This window comes from Bradysia coprophila, unplaced genomic scaffold (assembly GCF_014529535.1).
Source record: "Bradysia coprophila strain Holo2 unplaced genomic scaffold, BU_Bcop_v1 contig_373, whole genome shotgun sequence".
NCBI classification, from domain to species: Eukaryota; Metazoa; Arthropoda; class Insecta; order Diptera; family Sciaridae; genus Bradysia; species Bradysia coprophila.
The window spans coordinates 2207097-2229039 of record NW_023503632.1 but is presented as its reverse complement, the minus strand read 5'-3'; the positions used below and the strand labels follow the sequence as shown (position 1 = coordinate 2229039).

Below are 21943 nucleotides of genomic sequence, written 5' to 3'. Positions count from 1 at the left end.
TCATAATTTTTGGTTGATTTGTTAAATCATCAAGAAAAATCGCTAAAATGTGAAGAAGCGGCAAGGTCAGAAAGACAAATTTTCCGTTCTTTTTGTATCTTTGGCATATCTTGACACTTTGGTGTTTTTCTTAACGATTTTTTTTTTCTTTTTTTTTGGCGATTCTTCACGGGAACATGTAACGTACGATCAATCTAAATAATTTAATGTAAGGTCTCTCGTTGTCTTGCATCTTGAAAATGTTTAGTTTAAGGGAAGTAACTGAGTCTGTAGAGGTTCAAGTCTGTAAATGTTATCGGAATGGCGGAAACGTATTAAAATTGCATTTCTTCCCTGGAAACTGTGTAAAGCCAATTTCTTTTTAAATTGAAATTTTATTTAAAATCAATCTCGTCAACATAAAATTCGATAGAAATGTACATTATACGCATCTTGCCCCCCCCCCTTTTAAAAACAAATTACTTAATCGAATTAATTTCCTCAGCTAACTGAGCTTGCTTTTTAAAATAATCATCGAACATATCGCCTGGCTGCATTCTCGTGTAAGCTGGTCTCCAATCAGGATTTTCTTCCACCTGAGGCAAGCAACAAGTGTCTCTATCGGGTCCAAGAAAACATCCAAAACTTATTCGACTCTCCGTTGAGCTTCTATCGGTCCACGCCACTCGATGGAACTAACCGAAGAACAGAGAAAAATGTTACTTTGAACCGCTCGAGCACGTTTAATGAAAAATTTATTTTTAAGTTACCACAGCCGGAATGTTGCCTCCACTCCACATCTCCAAAGATCTACCGGCATTCACGACAAAACTATTCGGAATGTAGGCAACATCGACCCATTCGCCAGTACTCAGTTTAGCCTGTAATCCTCCAGCTTTCGAAGTTTGACAGATATGTGAGAGCGTTCCGAAATCCTGATGTTCTGGTAGTCGCAGTTTTGCTGCCGTTTCGCGAAGCACAGGCTCTTTGGGATAATACAATGTACGAACGGAAAATTTGGAAAGCGCATAGTTCTCTTCATTCGCTCGATGATTGTGAACGAAAAAATCCTTATCAGCCAAGTCCAAATATTCACCTAGACTACGCAATAATTTCGTGCTCAGGAGGCGTGTTTGTTTTCTAAATGTAAAAACAGCATCCTTGAACCCGTTGATTTCTTTCGGATACAGGGCATCATCTTCGAATCGTGGATTGATGGTAAAGTCAAATGTTTCCAGCGTGTAGTTCTTGGCACTGTGGAAATTAGGTTTTTTTTTATCAAATGAAGAAATCGCAAAATTCCTCAAACGTACATTTGACTAGCAGTTGGTCCCTTCCATCCCCAAGAACCATATTGTTGAAGTTGAAATGCTTCCGGACTGTACAGTTTCTTATTATCGACTGGAAGTGCGTAAAATTCGGCTAACTTTTGTTCGAAATTAGAAATCTACAAACGGATTGAGTTTTTCGTAAGTTTTTTTTTTCTTTGTTCAAGCGCGCCAAAAAATGGATTTGCGTCTCACCGCCGCTTCTTCAATCCCCGTGTTTATCAAATAAACGATTCCGTTCAGTTTCATGCCATTGCCGAACTGTTCCGCAAAATCTTTGAACTCTATCGTATTTTCGATTTCCTTCAGAGGCTTACCACTGATAGTTTTGCAGTCAATTATATGTATTCCGTTCAAGTGTTCCATTTTTAAAAACCGATCGACTGAAATTAATTTATTGCAACAAAAAATTTACTGACACAAATTACGACACAAATTGAAACCACTCTGCTTGGGTAAGGGACAGCCGTTATAACCTTTTTCTTTTATAATAAAAATCGGCTTTTGTTTGAAAAAAATCAATTCAACGACTGGACACGTTGAAACACTGAGTTCTATTACATAACATGGAAGAAACGTTATTACCTTAGAACAACGAATTTCGCCAATCGGACTGATTATTCGCCCTTGTGTGTGCGTTTTACATTATAGTTTTTAACTATTTGTACATTCCTCAACGTACTTCAAGCGTGGGTGGTACTCTATATAGGGTACTGAAACTGGACAGTGTATCATGCAACTGTAAAAAATCATTTCATACAAAATAGTACTCACTAAGGTTGTTCCATGTAACTGTAAACACAAATTTTCACTGGCTGAGCGAATACAATTTCATCCATAGAGATCGGTTTTCATAAAGAGTGTTATGATGAAAGAGAAAGAAATATTTTGACAAGTACCCCAAGGCAAGTTATAATTAAATGATCTTCGATTTTCTCGCTCTGATCATAACACTCTATAAATATTGATGAGATTATGTCTCTATGGATGAAAGATAGTAATTTGTCAACTCGTATGGCCTTGGAACAATAACTTATTTGGCAGCTTTCGACTATGATCACTTTCGCTTGAAGTACACTTCAAGCAAAAGTGATCATAGTCGACAGCAGCCAAATCTATAGTACTATTTCGTATGAAATAGGTTTTTACAGTTCTGATACACACTGTCAAGTTTCAGTACCCTATTTAGAATACCACTCATGCTTGAAGTGCGTCGGATGAGGCAATACTCTCTCTAGCAAACAAACTCTCAGTTTTCTGTGTCAATTTCACACCTTATTTCTTTGTATTCTACAAACACTATTTTACATTTTGACTGACTACTCTGTAATCTACATGTAAATTCCAAAGGCTACTTGATTCTTTCACCACCTTAAAAACAGTAGTTTGGTTGCTATAGAGGGTATTAGTTGAGGTAATATTAAACAGGGGACGTCAATGAAATTTAGACATGAATTTGCTTCAGCAGGTTTTCAGCTGATATACTCAACCAAACAAAACTTCTCAAACGTTTTTATAAGCTGTGTGGCAGTGGTGCAGGTGGTACACAGGCTGTGCGTGTAACTATTTCACCCGCATAAAGACATTAGCGCAGACTCACGGCAGTTTTGTTTCTATCTCTTCAAATTTAAATAAAAATCTGTTATGCGACTAATAAATGAAATAAATATTTCGAATTAATGCACTTCGCGGTAATTACATTGCTGCATAAAAAAGGAGACATAACAAAGCTGGAAAATTACCGACCCATAAGCCTATTGTCAACACTCTACAAGTTGTTTATGAAAATCATTACGAAGAGGAACACGAACAAGTTCGACTTCTACCAACCTGTTGAACAAGCTGCTTTCAGATCTGGTTTCAGCACAAACGACCATTTGCAGGTGATGAGAACGCTTATTGAGAAGTGTCGTGAATACAACATCGACATAGTCTTGCTATTCATAGACTTCGAAAAAGCTTTCGATTCAGTGGAAACATGGTCGATATTGGACGCATTAGACGAATGTAGAGTAGACTCAAGGTACTCCAACACAATTCGATATGTGTACAAAAATGCTACTTCATGTATAAAACTTCATAAGAGCACGGAGAAATTCAGAATTGGCCGAGGTGTAAGGCAGGGTGACACCATTTCACCGAAATTATTCACGGCGATTCTGCAGAGTATTTTTAGGAAGTTAAACTGGAGTAAAATGGGAATAAAGATAAATGGAGAGTACCTGAGCAATCTACGCTTCGCTGATGACATTGTACCGATAGCAGCGAATCTAGGTCAGGCTCAGCTTATGCTACAACAGTTAAGTGAAGAGGCGAGCAAAGTTGGCCTCAAGATGAACTTATCGAAAACAAAAGTCATGACCAACATCGGGGACGATAGAGAAATCAAAATTGGTGACACTGTCATTGAACGAGTCGACAGCTATGTATATCTAGGACATAAACTGAAGTTAGGTCTGGACAACCAAACTGCAGAAATAAGACGTAGGATTGGTCTTGCATGGGCAGCGTTCGGAAAACTCAGACTAATTTTCAAAAGCAAAATGAATAATAGTCTGAAACGCAAAGTTTTCGACACTTGTGTCCTTCCAGTGCTCACTTATGGAGCGGAAACGTTAACTTTAACAAAAGCATCCGAAGATAAATTGAGAGTGACACAAAGAGCCATGGAACGGAGTATGCTTGGAATAACACTCAGAGACAGAATGACGAATCAATGGATTCGACAACAAACCAGGGTCGTTGATGTCATGGAAAGAATAGCATCTCTGAAATGGAGCTGGGCGGGACATATTGCAAGAAGGACAGACGAACGTTGGACCAAAAAGATCATGAACTGGCGACCATATAAAAGACGAGCTACAGGTAGACCACCAGAGAGATGGACAAACGGAATTAAGAATATTGCAGGTACAAACTGGCAGCAAATGGCAATGGATCGTACGAAATGGAAAGAAGTTGGAGAGGCCTACATCCAGCAGTGGATCGAAACAGGCTGAAAAAGAAGAAGAGAAGAAGAAGTGTTCAAGACCAACGGCTATAAGTATATAATACAACTTTTATGTATTGTGTATACGCTGATCACGACAATTGATAAGTGAAATAAACAACAGCAGCCTTGACAAACCAAATGCAATGCCAATAGGTTTGTTGCAAATAACTGTAAACCCGAACTTTGACAACACAAACGACAACGATTTCATCCACAGAGATGAACATAGCCTAAACGTCAACGAATTTCTTTGTAAGTTTTTCGTTAAAATTTTCGACAACCTGAAAGTTCTGGTTAAGTTGCCTTCTGTGGATGAAATTTGAAATTTCGAAATTACCTTGGTGCAAACCAATTAAGTACGGCTATAGGAAACCTCGGCTCGCCTGTAGAGGCGCCACGATGTTTTCTGTGAAGTTATTTCGCAAAAAAAAACTGAAGAAAATCGTTTCGCCTGTACAGGTCAACCGAGGTTTCCTATTGGTCATCTCTTCAAGGCCGTTTGAAATGCCATCCACGTTAAAAAGTAAAACAAATGAATGAACGAAACATTTAACGAAACTTTAGTGAGGTTACGTCTAAAAGTACCGTAACTTGATGATGATCTATAGGTCTCTTCCAAGGTTTCTTTTGCTGTCAAAATGTTATAGCCACAAAATTATTGTTGACGAAATGCTCGCAAAAGCGTTAAGGTTATGCGGCTCTGTAGCTCTCGTTCGTTTGCGGTCAGTCAAAAATCGTTTTTACGATTGAATAAACCTGTATTTCAACCTTTTCGACGCAAAACGCTAAATATTCTAACAATTCTGAGTTGATCACGAAGGCGGTGACACAAAGGTGTCTCAAAGTTAGACTGTGTTAGACATGAACCCATTTTGTTGTTCACTGTCGAGAAAGCTCAAGAGAAGTCAAAAGAACCAGAGAGTATAAGGAGAGATTATACACCCATTGAAAGACACATTTGAAACAAAACACGATAATAAATTATCATTATTATTAACTCAAAAGCCCTAGAGCTACACTTAACAGAAAAAGAATTTTCAGTTAATTTCCCAATTCGATCAACCACATTCATTGCCCGAAACCCATTCGCCTTGTTTGCCCACTGTTGGCGGAATTTTCTTCTTATTTCGTTCACTGAGATCGATGAAAAACTTTTCCGAATTTTTCATCAATTCCTCCACAGCTGCATGCGCTCCACCAGACTTAACGCCAATGTGAGCGGTACACAGATTATCAAAGTCCCAATCTTTCAGCATCTGATTTATCCAATCACGGAACTGTAGCGGTGCCTCTGCAGTCGGATACAGTCCATGATCCTTGATCGATGGATGGAACACCGTTGAGCCGGCTTTCAATCCGAACAATCGGAACATGATTCCGGGATTCTCGGCGTACATGAGCGTATCGTCGACGTGCAGAGTTTTCGAATCGCGATGATGAACAAATACGCTGACGAAATGGTTGCTCTTTTCCGGTTGAGGATTGATGTATTCAGCACCTAAACGATGTCTTTCGTTGAAGCTTTGCATTGAATAGTTTGAATGCTCGTAGCTTACCTGCTGGAATACGTAGCTCGACTTCCGGTTCCCATCTGGACAAACTTTCCTTATTGTCGTCGAGTTGACCCGTCCATTGAACATCTTTCAAATTCCTTAAATGTCTCGGAGTGCCGTAGTACTTAGCGTCCGGGTACAGTTTGTAAAAGCCAGGAAAGGCCAATGTGTGAAAAGGGTGAACGCCGACAACAGCCTCAATTTTCGTCCCATTATTGGTCAAATCATCCAACTCTTTCTTCAGTTGGTCGTTCATTTCCACCGTATCGATAACCAGAAAATTTCCATTGCGCAGTTGAACCAACGACATGTGTGTTCCAATGTCAATCAATTTGAATAGTTTAAAAGATGCACGTACATTCCAGAATCCCGGACCAATTTGATTCAATTGGGGCGTTTGCGGTGCCATTATTCCAAACTTTGTCAACCACGAACCAAGACCGAACAACATCAGAGTCTGATGAATTTGTGTGGTTCGTAGTTCGTTGCCGATGACTTGCTGATGTAAATGTAAATACGCTGATGTAATGACCACAATTATACTGACGATGATTAAGGTATTAACTTTGACATTTCTTGATAAGTTCATGAAAAAACACACAATGGAAAATAACAATCAAGTACCTATTGACTTTCGGTATGAGATAGTGATGGGGTAATGCGTAGTGCTGCTTAGTAATATAGACCTTTGATCAGCTGTTTCGTGCATAAATAATGCCTCATAGAGCCGGTGTTTATACACAATACAGGGTGTCAAAAGGAGCAAAGTCCCAGTTGAAATACATGCAGCAGTCAAAACTGAGACATAAGGAGCAGACGAGTTTCGGTTACACAAAAAATGAGCTTTATGCTGCAGAAGTGTGATCTGTAGGATGATTTCATATGAACGTAAGCGTGGAATGCCATCTCACATCTAATAAAAATGGAGATTGGCGCACTCACTAATATACAATTAAACAGCCTCGATGAAGCGGGTAAGAGTGGCAGAGACGGAAATATGCGACATGAGAAAATGCGACAAAGTGGTTCTGTCGTAAAATTTGGAATTTTTATAGCGCAACATTTTTGAATGTGAAGTTTTTAGAATTGGATTTGAATTGATTGAATGCAAAAAATAATCAAAATATTCCTAGGTAATGCTCAGAACAGCTCAAACCTTGTCTGAATCGAGAAAATATAATTTAAATCAGGTTGGGTTGAGGCTTTAAATCAGCTTGGGTTGAGGTTTTTGCGCAAAATAATATTAAAAATGTTCCTAGCTAATGTCCACAATTGTTCATAGCTAATGCTCTAGCGTCTTGTTCGATCCTATGGAATTTATCCTTCTACGAAAGGTAGCGAAAAAACGTTTTGTTCGATCCCATAGACAAAATGTAAGATGTTTTATCCGAGAGATATAATGCGTATGCAACAGCCTTTTTAACCAATCAAAAACGTATTTCTCACTTTGGCGTTTCTTCACATTCTGGCCAATTTGAATCATCTGATTTGTTGAATCACCAAGAAAAATCGCCAGCATGTGAAGTGACGTCAAGAAACATCGCCAGAATGTGAAGTGACGCCAAGAAAAATCGCCAAAGTCTGAAGAAACGCCGAGAGACATCAAGAATGGTAGATTTGTCTTAATGGTGTTTCTTCTTACTTTGACGTTTTATCTTGACTTTTTTTGGTGATTTAACAAATCAACCAACAATGATGAATTGCTAAGTAAAATCGTCAAAGTGTTGACTCTACTATGCTACAGGTTTGTTCCAAGGCCATATGAATTGTCAAATTTCATCCACAGAGCCATAATAATATTTCTGTGTAAATCGCGTTTGCGACGTTGTTCGATTTGTATGAAATATCACGTAAGCGACGTTGCTGTGGATGAAATTGTCGTTGTTCGGGTTGTCAAAGGTCGTGTTTACAGTTACTTGGAGCAAACCTACACCACCCTGTGCTTATTTTTCCCAGTAAAACAAAATACCGAAATGTCAACTTGTAAAATACATAAAAAAAACTGGTTTTCAACAACAATTTGTCACAAAGATTTATACGGTTACTGTTTAAATTTGATGAAGAATCGAGAAAACGATCAATTTGTAAATAATTTGTTTGCGTAAGTTCAAGCCAAAGATGCCAAGTGAAATCATAACGCTACAGTTGGGGCAATGTGGTAATCAAAGTAAGTTTCGCACCAAACAAAATTGGTTAAGGTGATGAATGAAAAACCAAAAACGTTTTCCTTCCGCAGTCGGTTTCGAATTTTGGAAGAGATTGTGCTTGGAACATGGAATATCACCGACGGGTGTGATTGAAGACTTTGCGACCGACAACATTGATCGGAAGGATGTGTTCTTCTATCAGGTAAACGAAGACGTTTTTCGGTGTTAGCTGATCTCTAAAAAGCTTACCATCTAGGCTGACGATGATCATTATATACCGAGAGCGGTTCTGTTGGATCTGGAACCGAGAGTCATCAACACGATCATGACATCACCGTACGCCAAATTGTACAATCCGGAAAATGTTTATTTATCCAAAGATGGTGGCGGAGCCGGTAACAATTGGGCGTCTGGATTCAGTCAGGGCGATCAACTGCAAGAGGATGTGTTTGACATTATCGACAGAGAAGCGGATGGCAGTGACAGTTTGGAGGGATTCGTTTTGTGCCATTCAATTGCCGGTGGAACTGGGTCGGGGATGGGATCCTATATCATGGAACGATTGTCCGACCGGTTCCCGAAGAAACTCATTCAAACGTACAGTGTGTTCCCGAACCAGGATGAAATTAGGTAGGCGTTCTGACGGGCCAAGCTGGCCGAAAATGTTCTCAATTGAAATTTTCTTCACATTTAAGCGATGTCGTGGTTCAGCCATACAATTCAATGCTGACGCTCAAGCGATTAACCAGCTGTGCTGATTGCGTCGTAGTATTAGACAACACTGCTTTGAATCGCATCGCCACCGATCGTTTGCATATTGAGGTAATTTTTCGTATTTTTGATCGTTGCGCCACCGTCAACCACTCAAATTCACTCAACAGAATCCCAGCTTCACCCAAATCAACTCATTGGTATCGACCATTATGTCGGTCAGTACAACAACGTTGCGTTATCCATCGTATATGAACAATACATTGATCGGTCTTACCGCTCCATTGATTCCGACGCCTCAACTTCATTTCCTAATGACTGGTTACACTCCATTGACTACAGACAATGATGTGAGTTAACAAAGCGGATTTTTCTATGGTCGCGTATGTCAATTTTATATTTCGTTCACTCCCACCAACAGCAAACCGTCAACATACGCAAAACAACCGTACTGGATGTCATGAGACGTCTGCTGCAACCAAAGAATATGATGGTGTCAACGGGACTGGACAAGAGCAATCACCATTGCTACATATCAATTTTGAATATCATTCAAGGCGAGGTCGATCCAACGCAAGTGCACAAGTCACTGCAACGGATTCGTGAACGCAAATTGGCCCAATTCATTCCATGGGGTCCGACATCGATTCAAGTTGCTTTGTCGAAAAGTAGTCCGTATGTGCAGAGCAATCATCGTGTGTCCGGACTGATGTTGGCCAATCACACCAGCATTTCGTCGGTAAGTCAGCGGGAAAAGGGGGGGTGTTGTCGAGTAAAGTGATTCGAGTTTCTCCCAATTGTTCGTTCAGCTGTTCAAGAGCGCGTTGTCACAGTACGACAAACTTCGCAAGCGTGGCGCATTTCTGGATCAATTCAAACGTGAGGATATGTTCAAAGAGGATTTAACAGAGTTGGATGACTCCCGAGAAGTGGTCGACTGCTTGATTCAGGAGTATGAAGCCGCTACGAAACCGAATTATTTGTGCTGGCAAGGTAGGACGTTGCTCTTATTCTCGCACAATCTAAATTTTTAATTCATTTATCGTGACGTTGACAAAATTACTTTGTTACAGGTGGCAAGAGCAGCACAACCGAATAGATGGACTGCTGATGTGCAACGTCGAATCTCATTATTTGAATCACAAAGATCCCATCACAAATTTCGTTTTTGATTTTGTTTAGCAATTTAGTCGCATGCCATGAACTGAATTTCAAAATTGTTGTTCCAAGCCATCCAACTCAGTTCGTTCTCGTTAAATAAACTTAAACATTTGATTAATTGAGAGTCGTTTCCATTCATCATGGACCGGCGAGGCGGAAGCAACACCATCTGTTGTGACCTCTGAATCATTGGTTTTTGGGGGCTTAGAATTGTTTGTGTACCAGGTTGTTTCGCGCTACGCAGAACCGACCACTCCTAACCATAAGATGAGTACAGTTCGTGTTACCGAGAGGCAACAGAAAAGAGTACGTGCCGTGCTGGAACACCGAAACTGAAAGACACTACAACGACCTTTGTGTGTCCGGAGACAGTGAGGTTGCTGATGACCTGATACATTCCCTTGACAATGCAAAGAGAGAAAAATGGTTGAAGACCGTTGAAGAAATGAACTTTACGTACTCCAGTCGAAAGGCATGGGCAGTTATACGTCGGCAGTTATACCTCAAAACAGGCCTCAGACAGTCTCCTGATAGCTGGTGGAAGATGCCCGAAGGCCGAAAAAGGGTGTTTCTTTAGACTCATCATGGCCCTACGTTAGTGAAGGGCATGTACGTCTCTTTTTCTTGCAAAGTAGAATTTAGTTACAGAATTTACAGAATCTATAAAATACATCCTTTGGGACAGATTACCATCGTCAGACACTCAGGAAAATGTAAAGGCCTGAAATTAGAGCCTTCCAAAGTTGGGCCATTCTGGCAATAAAAACGCGTTATTCGGTGGTTGCACCGATTTTTTAGCCCCGTACGAAGTACGAAGGGGCTTATAGGATTACGATGCCGTGTGTAATTGATGGAATTCGAAGCAGACGGTAAGGGCAAAGTGTTTGCCTATGTTTATAGATGACGAATCCGCAATAAAAATTTGGGCCGTCTGTCCGTCACGTCGATATCTTGAGTAAATCAAATCCGATTTCAAACAAAAAATTTTTCCCTGAAAGATAGTCAAAATAGTGAGGCTAAGTTCGAAGATGGGCATATTCGGGTCGGCCCTTCGTGAGTTAGGGCCACCTAAGTGATTTAAGGTCTTTTGGTGATATTTATGGCAAAATAAACGATGGAAATGACACGGCAAATGATAGGTATTGTCAATACCAATCCAGGAAAAAAAAGTTTTTTAAAATCGGGTGAGTGGACCGTGAGTTAGGGCCTTAGAAGTGAAAAGCTACTAGGGCCCTATGTGTATTTTACATAGAACTCAAGTAAATTTCATCCGTTTTTCGTAATTTTTGTTTCATTTGAAAGATAATCGAACACCGAATAGAATGTTGTTGAAAAAAATTAAATTTGGGTCCTTGGACTAAGGCCGCTACTAGGGCCCTATGTGTTCGAAATTTCAGGATCAGGTAGGATTAGGAAAACAGGAATTTACAAAAGGAAAAATGATTTTTATTTAAGAGATTTCAATTCACGTCGATTCTATTATAATGTTACTGGTAGAATGATTTTTCATTATAATTCTCACGGGTACTTTGATTCATTCATAAAACCGGCTTCTTAGATTCATTAAAATACTCGACACTATGTGTATTTTACATATAACTCGAGCAAATTTCATCCGTTTTTCGTAATTTTTGTTTCATTTGGAAGGTAATCAAAGGCCGAATAGAATGTTGTTGAAAAAAAATTAAATTTGGGTCCTCGGACTAAGGCCGCTACTAGGGCCCTATGTGTGTTTTACATATAACTCGAGCAAATTTCATCCGTTTTTCGTAATTTTTGTTTCATTTGAAAGGTAATCAAAGGCCGAATAGAATGTTGTTGAAAAAAAATTAAATTGGGGTCCTCGGACTAAGGCCGCTACTAGGGCCCTATGTGTATTTTACATATAACTCGAGCAAATTTCATCCGTTTTTCGTAATTTTTGTTTCATTTGGAAGGTAATCAAAGGCCGAATAGAATGTTGTTGAAAAAAAATTAAATTTGGGTCCTCGGACTAAGGCCGCTACTAGGGCCCTATGCGTATTTTACATACAACTCGAGTAAATTTCATCCGTTTTTCGTAATTTTTGTTTCATTTGAAAGATAATCGAACACCGAATAGAATGTTGTTGAAAAAAAAATTAAATTTGGTTCCTTGGACTAAGGCCGCTACTAGGGCCCTATGTGTATTTTACATATAACTCGAGCAAATTTCATCCGTTTTTCGTAATTTTTGTTTCATTTGGAAGGTAATCAAAGGCCGAATAGAATGTTGTTGAAAAAAAATTAAATTTGGGTCCTCGGACTAAGGCCGCTACTAGGGCCCTATGTGTATTTTACATATAACTCGAGCAAATTTCATCCGTTTTTCGTATTTTTTGTTTCATTTGGAAGGTAATCAAAGGCCGAATAGAATGTAGTTGAAAAAAAAAATTGGATCCTCGGACTGAGGCCGATACTAGGCCCTATGTGTATTTATACTCAATAAATTAAAATTTTAGGGCTATTTGAAATTTTTGTTTTATTTGAAAGGAACGTCGTACGGGGCTTCGTAATTGCGCTATGCGCAATTTCTAAGATGTACACATTACATAATAATTTTACTTTAACTACTTTAACCGGCGCATAGGCTTACGGTCAAAGTAGGGTGACAGACGCACTAGGGTCACGTACGCAATAGATATACGGGTTTGTACGGGGCTCAGTCGCAGCAAACGCTCCGACTGTTCTGATGGCTCGTTTTATTTTTAAAGTGGTTTCTCTGAAACCGGTGATTGTTTTTAATAAATAAAAAACATTTTCGTACACAATTTAATGGAGAAACTCTCATCTGGAAATATTTTAGATTCCTTCGATTTAAAATTTTAAATTTGTTTACGAAAACTGTTTTATTGACATTTCACACAAAAACGTACTAGTCATTTTTTGTCGCATCAGATTATAACATTTATTTGCTAAACGCTGAAAGTTTGGCGGTTGCATTTTAAAATATAATAAATATGCACGGCAAATTTATGGTTTTGATTATTTAGATTTTCTACCATGATGAATCGGTTAATGTCATTAAATTTACGCTAGACAAAACTGTCTTATCCACTCTGAAATTATGACGGAAATTATGAAGCGATGGTTTTATAAATAAAAATCTCTGATAAAGAAAAATAACCAATTTATCAAAACGATAAATGATTGTATAATGAAGGATGAATTCATTTTGCGTTCGTAGATATTGATTTTATGACATTGTGAAATTGTTGCCGTATATAATAGCAGCTTTCATACCACGTGTCTAAATAGTAATTTTGCGCAATAGATGTGAAAAATTTCAACCGCAGGCGATGTCGATCGTAAGCGTAAAATTACTATTTAGGCACAAGTTAGGAACAAGTTTTTGTGTCATGTTTCATCGTATTTCTAACTCGAGCTTAAATGGAAGTTTTGCGTAAAATATACCAAAATAGTCAATTCGAAGCAAAGCTGATATACAATCGCTAAGCCGAACTGGTGTGCATACGTTATTTTGCACCAGCTGGTCCCATTTGAAATTGTATGTGACCAGCTGGTGCAAAATAACGTATGCACACCAGTTCGGTTTAGCGATTGTATTATGAAAATATCGGTTGTATTTGCAATAGGCAACAGTATTTCAGTATCATAGCCTCCGATTTAATTTAACTTATTCATCAAAAATTTATTGACATATGTAAGCATCTACGATATCTGAATTAATATAATTGAAAGTAACAAATAATAATGTCAACAGACTATTCACTTACTTTCTATTTTGCACAAGTTATTACGCGATTTTGATCGTTAAATTAAGTTACGGTTAATTTAAATTACAAATTTAAAGTTTTTGGACTAATCGTAAGTATGATCTACACATTGTGTGTAACTTCTGGTCAAATGTTAAGTCGCTAAAAATTTATTATCAGGAAATGACCAGTGATTCGATCAGAGCCATTAACCTGGACGAAAATTCTAACTTGTGGCAAATAGACTTTGCCAAGTGCTTCATCTGCCAGATCAAAGCTAAAAATGGAGAACAGTTCTCCAAACCGACACAACAGGGATATGCATCAATTTCCCGAGATTTCGCAAGTTTCATCCAATGTAAACCCGATTCAGTACCAATCCACATTGGATCATCGTTTCAAAACCCAAACCAGTTTGAGGAGTTGCTATTGAGTAACGAAGCACGGTATCACAAGCAATGCCGGAACCTGTACAATTCTCAGAACCTACAACGGCTTGAAAATCGATGTAAAAAAGAAGTGACAACCGGTACCAGTCCTGCAGTCGCGTTGACAGAGCACCATAATCAACCAACAACCGAATCCAATGTTACTGTAAGTGTTCAACCGAAATTCAATGACTGTTACAACTCCGCCATTCAAGAAATCGTTAAACTGATTGAGAGTCTTCCGAAAACGAATTTTATAAATTATCTCAACTAGCAAAGACTATGTCTGGACGTCTCCATCAGCTCGGGTTCGAGAATGTGACGGTACATACATCCAGGTTAAACGATCAGCTGCTGTTAGCAGTTCCAGGATTCCGAGCTGACAAAATAGGAAGAGAGATACTATTTTCATTCGACGAAATGTAAAAAATCTTATTGAAAACACCATGAAAAACGATGCCAAAGAAGACATCCTTAGTCAAGCAGTGACAATACTGACCGAATCGTTTGTCGAAAATGAATCGCTTTTCAGTGGGTCCCTGAACAAAAATTTCTGCGCTGAAAACACAACATCAAAGCTGTTGGTCAACTTTGTATCAAATTTGATAGGCGGTGATGCAGCAGATTTGAAAATTTCCGAAAATATAGCTCAGATCATACAGTTCAACAGTGTGAAAAAGCGGAAACCTCAGTCAACGTATGTGCGGCACAGTATAAAGCGGGAGCAGCCCTTACCCATATATATTGCCTTACTGGTCCATTCCCTAAGCGGCAAAAGAAGTTTGATTGATGTCTAAATCAGACATATGATATAATTAAAATAAATGCGCAAATGTGATTAATTCACTAAGGGAACGAAAAGGAAAAGGCACGAAGATATACGTGCAAAAATATAAAATGTTGAATTGGTAAAAAATTGTCAAATTAATCAATCAGGAATTAAAAATGTCACGAATTAATGTTCTGATCAATTTATAGAATGACATGTATATTGGTTCTGCAAGATTGCAAAATAATTAATACTTTATTTGATCACAACAATAATCGTGACAATCAAATCATTTTTAGGTATAAAAAGACCTGTAAATTTGGAAATAAAGTTAGTTACTTAACTGAATTAACTCAAGAGTTTGAATAATTCCAGAAAGGAAAAAAGATTGAAATCAAGTGATTAAGATCGAAATTCAAGTAATGAAAATTTCGTAAGATTGATATCAGAAACATCGAAGGCTGAAGTCAATTCTTACATTGGTCCTTCGAGCCGGATCGGCAAGGAAGTATACATCCACAAAGTTAAGTGGTGTAATAATCAGATTATTACAAGTATAAATGAAGATACAAAGAATTTCTCATTTTCTAACCAAAAATATAGAAGTGAATCAAAGTTAGGGTTCCCATTTTTCAATTTTGAAAAAGAGGACATTTCGGCGTCAAAAAAGAGGACGAAAAGAGGACGCCTTCACATTCAAAAAAAAGGACGAAAAGTGAATTTCTGACGCGGAATTACAACGACTGTACATCTGTACATTCACTTTGTGCAACTATTGTGTAATTTACGCCACAGTTCATGCTGAAAACAAAAAATTCAAAAATGCTCTGAAATAGTCCTGATATTCTTTTGGATTCCTTCTCAGTGATAACATCCACTCCATATTATCTGAATACAGAATTCGTTTTACCTTATCATTGCGTGATCATTGGTATTTCACACAACGCTACACTATTTTCTTTCTTGTAAAATTACTAACTTTTGTTTTAATGTAAGGAAAGGATTAGGTAAAGAATGCGACCGGAGCGAGCGAAATTTTTTTTTGATGTGAAGAGTTTGTTGTATTTCCTTTTAGAGATTCTCTGACAGAGAAGATCATTAGTTAATGCCGCGCAGCGAAATTTTTTCGTTTTTTAGGTATTAAATTTACTTAAAAAAGAAGAAGACCTGAAAAAAAGAGGACAAAGAGGACGTTTTCATCAAAAAAGTGATGTTCTTAGAACTTTTGTAAAAAAGAAGAACGAGACGAAAAAAGAGGACATGTCCTCTAAAAAGAGGACGAATGGGAACCCTAATCAAAGTACGCGCCCTAATCTAAAGGTTTTTAAATCACAGTGTCAAGAAGTGAAAAAGTTTTCTGTAGCAAAAAAGACTAATATCGCATTGGCAATAGAAAGTAGATACGCGGAACATCCACAAGCGAAACAGTCAAAAATAATACAGCAGTGGTTCGATTTGGAAGTACAAAGGTTCCGAGATGCAACGAAGCGAGCAAATCAGCGAGCTCAACAAAGCCGGAGAAAAATTCGATATTCTCTGGGAAAAGCACAAGAAAAGGAACAAACAGTCTCAACATGCAAATTACAAAAAGAAGAAAATAAGTGAAGCTTTGGCTACATGGCAAGAATTCCTTAAAACACAAAATGAGCTCGAAGAGGAATTAACACCAGACAATTCACTCAACTTGTGGAGAAGTACAAAAAGATTTATCACGACTACATGGCAGTGTTAGTGGCTATTCCAGCAGAAGAAGAGGAAGATCAGGAAACCGAAGACACGTCGAAATTGTTTCTTCAGGAAATCAGATTTGAAACGTTAAGACGACATATCGCAGAAGTTTCACAAAAAATTCGAGACAATGGCATACAATCAATCACTTCAGTATATGCACAGGTTAAAGCAAAAAAAATCAACGAATTATGGAAACGAGTTGAGCTAGACGATGAAGAAATTCAAACGAAAGATTCTACAGAAATATATACTGAAACCTTTCTGAAGGTTGAAGGTGAAGTAGAAGAAATGTTGGTACTGCTACAGGGGCAGATGCAACGAGAAATGGATCATAAAGTTGAAGGATTGAAACTAAGCAGAGTTACAATTCCAAAATTCAATGGTGATTATTTCAAATGGGTGACATTCCGGGACTTGTTCAAAACAATGGTGTTGGAAAATGTGCAACTTTCGAACAGTCAACGAATGCAATTATTGAAAACAAACCTCACTGGTGAAGCTGAACGACTAATCGGAGATTTAACAGTTTCTGAAGTAAACATGCAGTGCGCCTGGGATAGGCTAGTACACAGGTTTGAAAACAAAAAGGTGGTTGTCTATAAGCTGTTAGGAAAGGTAACAGCCCAGTCGATGCAAAAAGGGGACGCTAGATCCATTAAAACTATGCTAGATCTAACAGATCAAACGTTACTAGCTTTACAGAATTTGGATCGACCAATAGAACATTGGGACGACTGGATCGTTTTGTGCGTCACCCAAAAATTCACATCCGACCTCCATCGAGAATGGGAAAAATACATCAGTAATTCAGCAGAATTACCAAGATGGGAACAACTGAAAGAATTCATGGAAGGGCAATACAGGATTATGGAACGTATTGAAGCAAATAATCTTCGAACGGAAAATTTACGGATGGTCCTGAAAAAACCAATAAAGACTTACCAATCGGCAGTAGGTCAAGTGAAGTGTGTGGCTTGTGATAAGGATCACCATCTATTTTCATGCGACACTTTCAAAGGGATGGAAGTTAAAAACAGGTGGGATTTAGCTACAAAGAAAAAATTGTGTTTTAATTGCCTAAAGCAACATTCTGAGAAATTGAGTTGCAATAAAAAGAAACCATGCCAAAAGTGCAATGAGAAACACAGAACATGGCTTCATGAAACAAAGGAGAATGAATCATCCAATGGTCTGGTTGTATTACATTCAACAATATTGCCACAAGACATAATGCTGGCAACTGCAATTGTAACAGTGATTGTAACAGCTGGTCATGTTACGAGCTTTAATCGATTCTGGATCACAAGGATCAATGATGACAAAGCAAGCTGCAGAGAGGTTATTGCTACCTATTACATCCACTGGACGGAATATTACCGGGTTGGGTGGATCAGATGTAAATGATGTAAAGCGCATAACCATTGAGCTATTTGCAAGATTTAGATCAAACTGGAGTTTGGAAATAGAATGCTACGTTTTAAAAAAATTGACGCATATGCTTCCGGACAATAACTACAATCCTGATGAATGGAATCATCTAAAAGGACTTACATGGGCAGATCCATATTTTTATAAGCGCGGTCCAATCGATATGCTCATTGGGATGGATGCATTGGTCGAAATAATGAGGACAGGTTTCATAAAGGGTCCTCAAGGACAACCCATGACACAAGAGACAGCACTTGGATGGATAATGTCTGGAAATATAGATCGGCAATGGCACTCAAAGGAGGTAAAATGTCTCATCAGCACATCAAATAATGAGGAATATAACTGCAGTCTCGATAAACTCGACTTGGCAAAATTCTGGGAAATAGAAGAATTAAAACCAGAACGACAGGCAACCAAGGAGGAATTGGAGTGTGAAAGTTTTTATCAAAAAACAGTAAAACGGGACATCAATGGAAAATATGTAGTAAAGATTCCATTTAAGGAAAAAATGGGACCAGATCGTCTGGGGAACTCCAGAGGTCAATGCATGGCACGATTTCTTCATTTAGAGAAACGTTTTAAATCTGATTCAAAGCTAAAAATGGAATACTCAAAGGTAATGAATGAATACCTGAGTCTTGGTCACATGAAAGAAGTGACAAGTTTAGATCAGAACAAAAAGAAATATTTCATACCGCATCACGCAGTATTAAATGCAAACAGCTTAACTACAAAATTGCGTGTTGTATTTGACGCATCAGCGAAAACGAGTACAGGTGTTTCATTAAATGAATGCATGCACATCGGACGTCAACAACAGCAAGATTTGACAGCAATTTTGATCCGTCGGCGCAAGCATAATATAGTATTTAAAGCTGATATTGAAAAAATGTATCGACAGATAAATTTGGATACTGATGATCAACAGTACCACACCATTCTGTGGAGAACAGATCCCAACTCTCAGATAAAGGAATTTCAATTAACTACAGCTACATTCGGAACAGCTGCAGCACCATTCATGGCAACCAGGACCTTGATTCAAATCGCAAATGATATGAAAAATAAGTATAAGCTGAACGAATAATAAAAGATGATTTCTACGTGGATGATTTAATATCTGGGAGCGATAATCTAGAACAGGCAGTCTTAGAAAAGGATGCAGTTATAGAATCTTTAAAAACTGGAGGAATGGTACTAAGAAAGTGGACCTCAAATAACAAGGAGCTGCTAAAAACTATTCCACATGAACAAACGGAAGCAGCATTACAAATGTTTGAGGAAGACGAAACAAAGGCATTAGGCATACGTTGGAATCCAAAAAATGACACCTTCAGTTTTAAGGTTAATTGGATTTTTGAAGAAGAAGCAACCACAAAAAGGAAATTATTGTCACAAGCGTCACGATTATACGACCCATTGGGATGGATAGCGCCAGTGATGATAAAAGCAAAACTGATAATGCAAGGGGCTTATCTGACGGATTTAGACTGGGACGATCAATTACCGGAATTGGTTATTAATGATTGGAAGACGTTCAAAAATGAGTTGACATCAATCGAAAATTTGAAGATCCCACGTTGGATGCATTTGAGAACTGGAAATGAATTGATATTGTGCGGATTTTGTGACGCATCAGAACAAAAATACGCGGCAGTAGTATACACTCGGGTGGAATCTGAAGATGAAGTGAAAGTAACAATGATCACTTCAAAGACGCGAGTAGCATCGAAAAAATCAAAATTGACATTACCTCAATTGGAGCTATGCGCAGCCGTACTTTTGAGTAAATTAATGTCAAAAACGAAAAAGGCCCTTCAGATAAACGATGCACCTACATTTGCGTGGAGTGATTCTATGATAACGTTGGGATGGATAAAATCAGGACCTGAACGTTGGAAAACTTTCGTGGCGAACAGAGTATCAGAAATCATCAGTGACAAAATTGAAATTTGGGAACATGTTAAATCCGAAGAGAATCCCGCTGATTGCGCATCTCGAGGAATAATGCCGTCAAAATTGGAAATAAATCACATTTGGTTTACTGGCCCATTGTGGTTAAAACAAAATCCTAAAACATGGACAACCACAGAAATACCAGAACCAACTTTGGAAAAAAGACGAATAATTGTAAATATAGCAATGATGGAACAGGATTCGCTTTAGGAACGTTTTTCATCATTTGATAAATTGGTACGGGTGATAGCATATTGCAAAAGATTCAAGGATCGACAAGTGGGCAGACTAACAGTACCAGAATTAAAGGAAGCAGAAATCATCGTACTAAGACAATGTCAAATAGAAAGCTTTCCTCAAGAATTGTTTGACTTAAAAAGGGACCTACCAATTTCAAAAAAGAGTAAGCTTTTATCTTTGGACCCATTTTTGGACAAAACCGGTTTGTTAAGAGTGGGAGGAAGATTAGAGAACGCATCAATTTCATTTGAAGAGAAACATCCGATAATATTACCAAACGGACATATAATCACAAAATTGTTGTATCAAAAAATGCATCGAATCACGTTACATGGTGGGCCTCAGTTAATACAAAATCTAATAAGGAAACGTTTCTGGACTATTCAAGGTAAACGAATAGCAAAGGACGCATTCAACCAATGTATTACTTGTCGTAAATTCGCTGGACAAACTAATCAACAAAAAATGGGAAATTTGCCAGCTGCAAGAGTGACGCCAGGACGAAGTTTTTTACATACAGGAGTTGATTATGCGGGGCCAATCCAAGTGAAATCATCGAATTTGAGATCGGCTAAAATAGAAGAAGGATACATAGCTATTTTCGTGTGCATGGCAACAAAGGCAATTCATTTGGAACTTGTCAGCAATGCAACCACAACAAGCTTTCTAGCAGCATTTGATCGATTTATCAGTAGAAGGGGCCTACCAACTGTTATGTATAGCGATAATGGGACAAATTTTGTAGGTGCTGCAAATAAAATGGAGCGAGATTTCTTTAAAGTAAAAAATGACGAGATGGCAGAACTGCTGGTAAATCGAAGAATTCACTGGGAATTCTTTCCACCAGCGACTCTTATTTTGGCGGACTCTGGGAACGTGGTGTGAGATCGATGAAAGGACACTTGAAAAAGACTGGGAAAGTCGTCACTAACGTTTGAAGAGTATGGCACCCTTCTGACTAAAGTTGAAGCATGTCTGAATTCAAGACCAATTTGCGCTATAAGTAATGACATCGAATCATTAGACGTACTAACACCAGGTCATTTTTTGATCGGGAATGCTTTAATGGCACCACCGGAACCAAGAAAAATGGACCATATGATTACACGCAATAAACGGTGGGAATACGTACAATTACTTAATCGACAAATATGGGCAAGATGGAGCAACGAGTACCTGAGCACATTACAAAAAAGACACAAATGGCAACAGGAAGCACCAAATCTGAAAGTTGGAGATATAGTAGCGGTAAAAGAAGAAAATTTGCCACCTCAAAAATGGTTAGTGGGACGAATAACAGAAACGCATGCAGGAGTAGATGGCCATGTTAGGGTGGCAACATTGAAAGTAGCTACCGGAAACCCTGCAAAGGCAACTCTCATAACGCGACCAATTGTTAAATTATGTCCATTATTAACGGAAATGGATGAGGTACAGCAAAAAAGCTTGGAATTAAAGAAACAAAGCGAGCAACAGCTGGAAAAATCGGAAAAAAGGAATAGTCAAAACTCGCGCTCATTGAGACCTCGTATCAAAGTAAGCAAGGTTTCTGCTATGGTTGCCTTGTTTGGTTTGATTTTATTGTGTGGAGCAACAGAAACTCCTATAAAAATAACACCCTTTGAAACGAATGCCGGAATATACTTTGAAAATCTGGGACGAGCCAGTTTAACAAAATCTCATTGGAATTTGGTGGTATATTTTGACTTAGAAAAATACAATCAATGAATTGTGTGAGAAATTACAACCTACGAAAGAGCAATCACACTGCAAAGAATTAATA

The 21943-nt window shown here is 38.3% G+C and overlaps 3 protein-coding genes across 3 annotated transcripts; 1 reads left to right on the top strand and 2 right to left on the bottom strand.

Moving 5' to 3' along the window:
• Positions 1-364: 364 nt before the first annotated feature.
• LOC119081976 (flavonol synthase/flavanone 3-hydroxylase-like) lies at positions 365-1993 on the bottom strand. The gene is made up of 4 exons (XM_037191289.1): positions 1503-1993; positions 1293-1426; positions 750-1233; positions 365-674 (listed from the first exon to the last, which is right to left on the bottom strand). Exons 1-4 carry the CDS (start codon positions 1671-1673, stop codon positions 459-461), a joined length of 1005 nt encoding a protein of 334 aa, XP_037047184.1. The 5' UTR covers positions 1674-1993; the 3' UTR covers positions 365-458.
• A 3267-nt stretch (positions 1994-5260) lies between these two features.
• Positions 5261-6560, bottom strand: LOC119081980. Its single transcript, XM_037191297.1, has 2 exons — positions 5856-6560; positions 5261-5797 (listed from the first exon to the last, which is right to left on the bottom strand). The coding sequence occupies exons 1-2, from the start codon at positions 6439-6441 to the stop codon at positions 5358-5360; spliced, it is 1026 nt and encodes a 341-aa protein (XP_037047192.1). The 5' UTR covers positions 6442-6560; the 3' UTR covers positions 5261-5357.
• A 1271-nt stretch (positions 6561-7831) lies between these two features.
• LOC119081960 (tubulin gamma-1 chain) lies at positions 7832-9991 on the top strand. The gene is made up of 8 exons (XM_037191263.1): positions 7832-8019; positions 8089-8201; positions 8256-8629; positions 8695-8821; positions 8881-9060; positions 9132-9449; positions 9520-9703; positions 9784-9991. The coding sequence occupies exons 1-8, from the start codon at positions 7971-7973 to the stop codon at positions 9807-9809; spliced, it is 1371 nt and encodes a 456-aa protein (XP_037047158.1). The 5' UTR covers positions 7832-7970; the 3' UTR covers positions 9810-9991.
• Positions 9992-21943: the final 11952 nt, after the last annotated feature.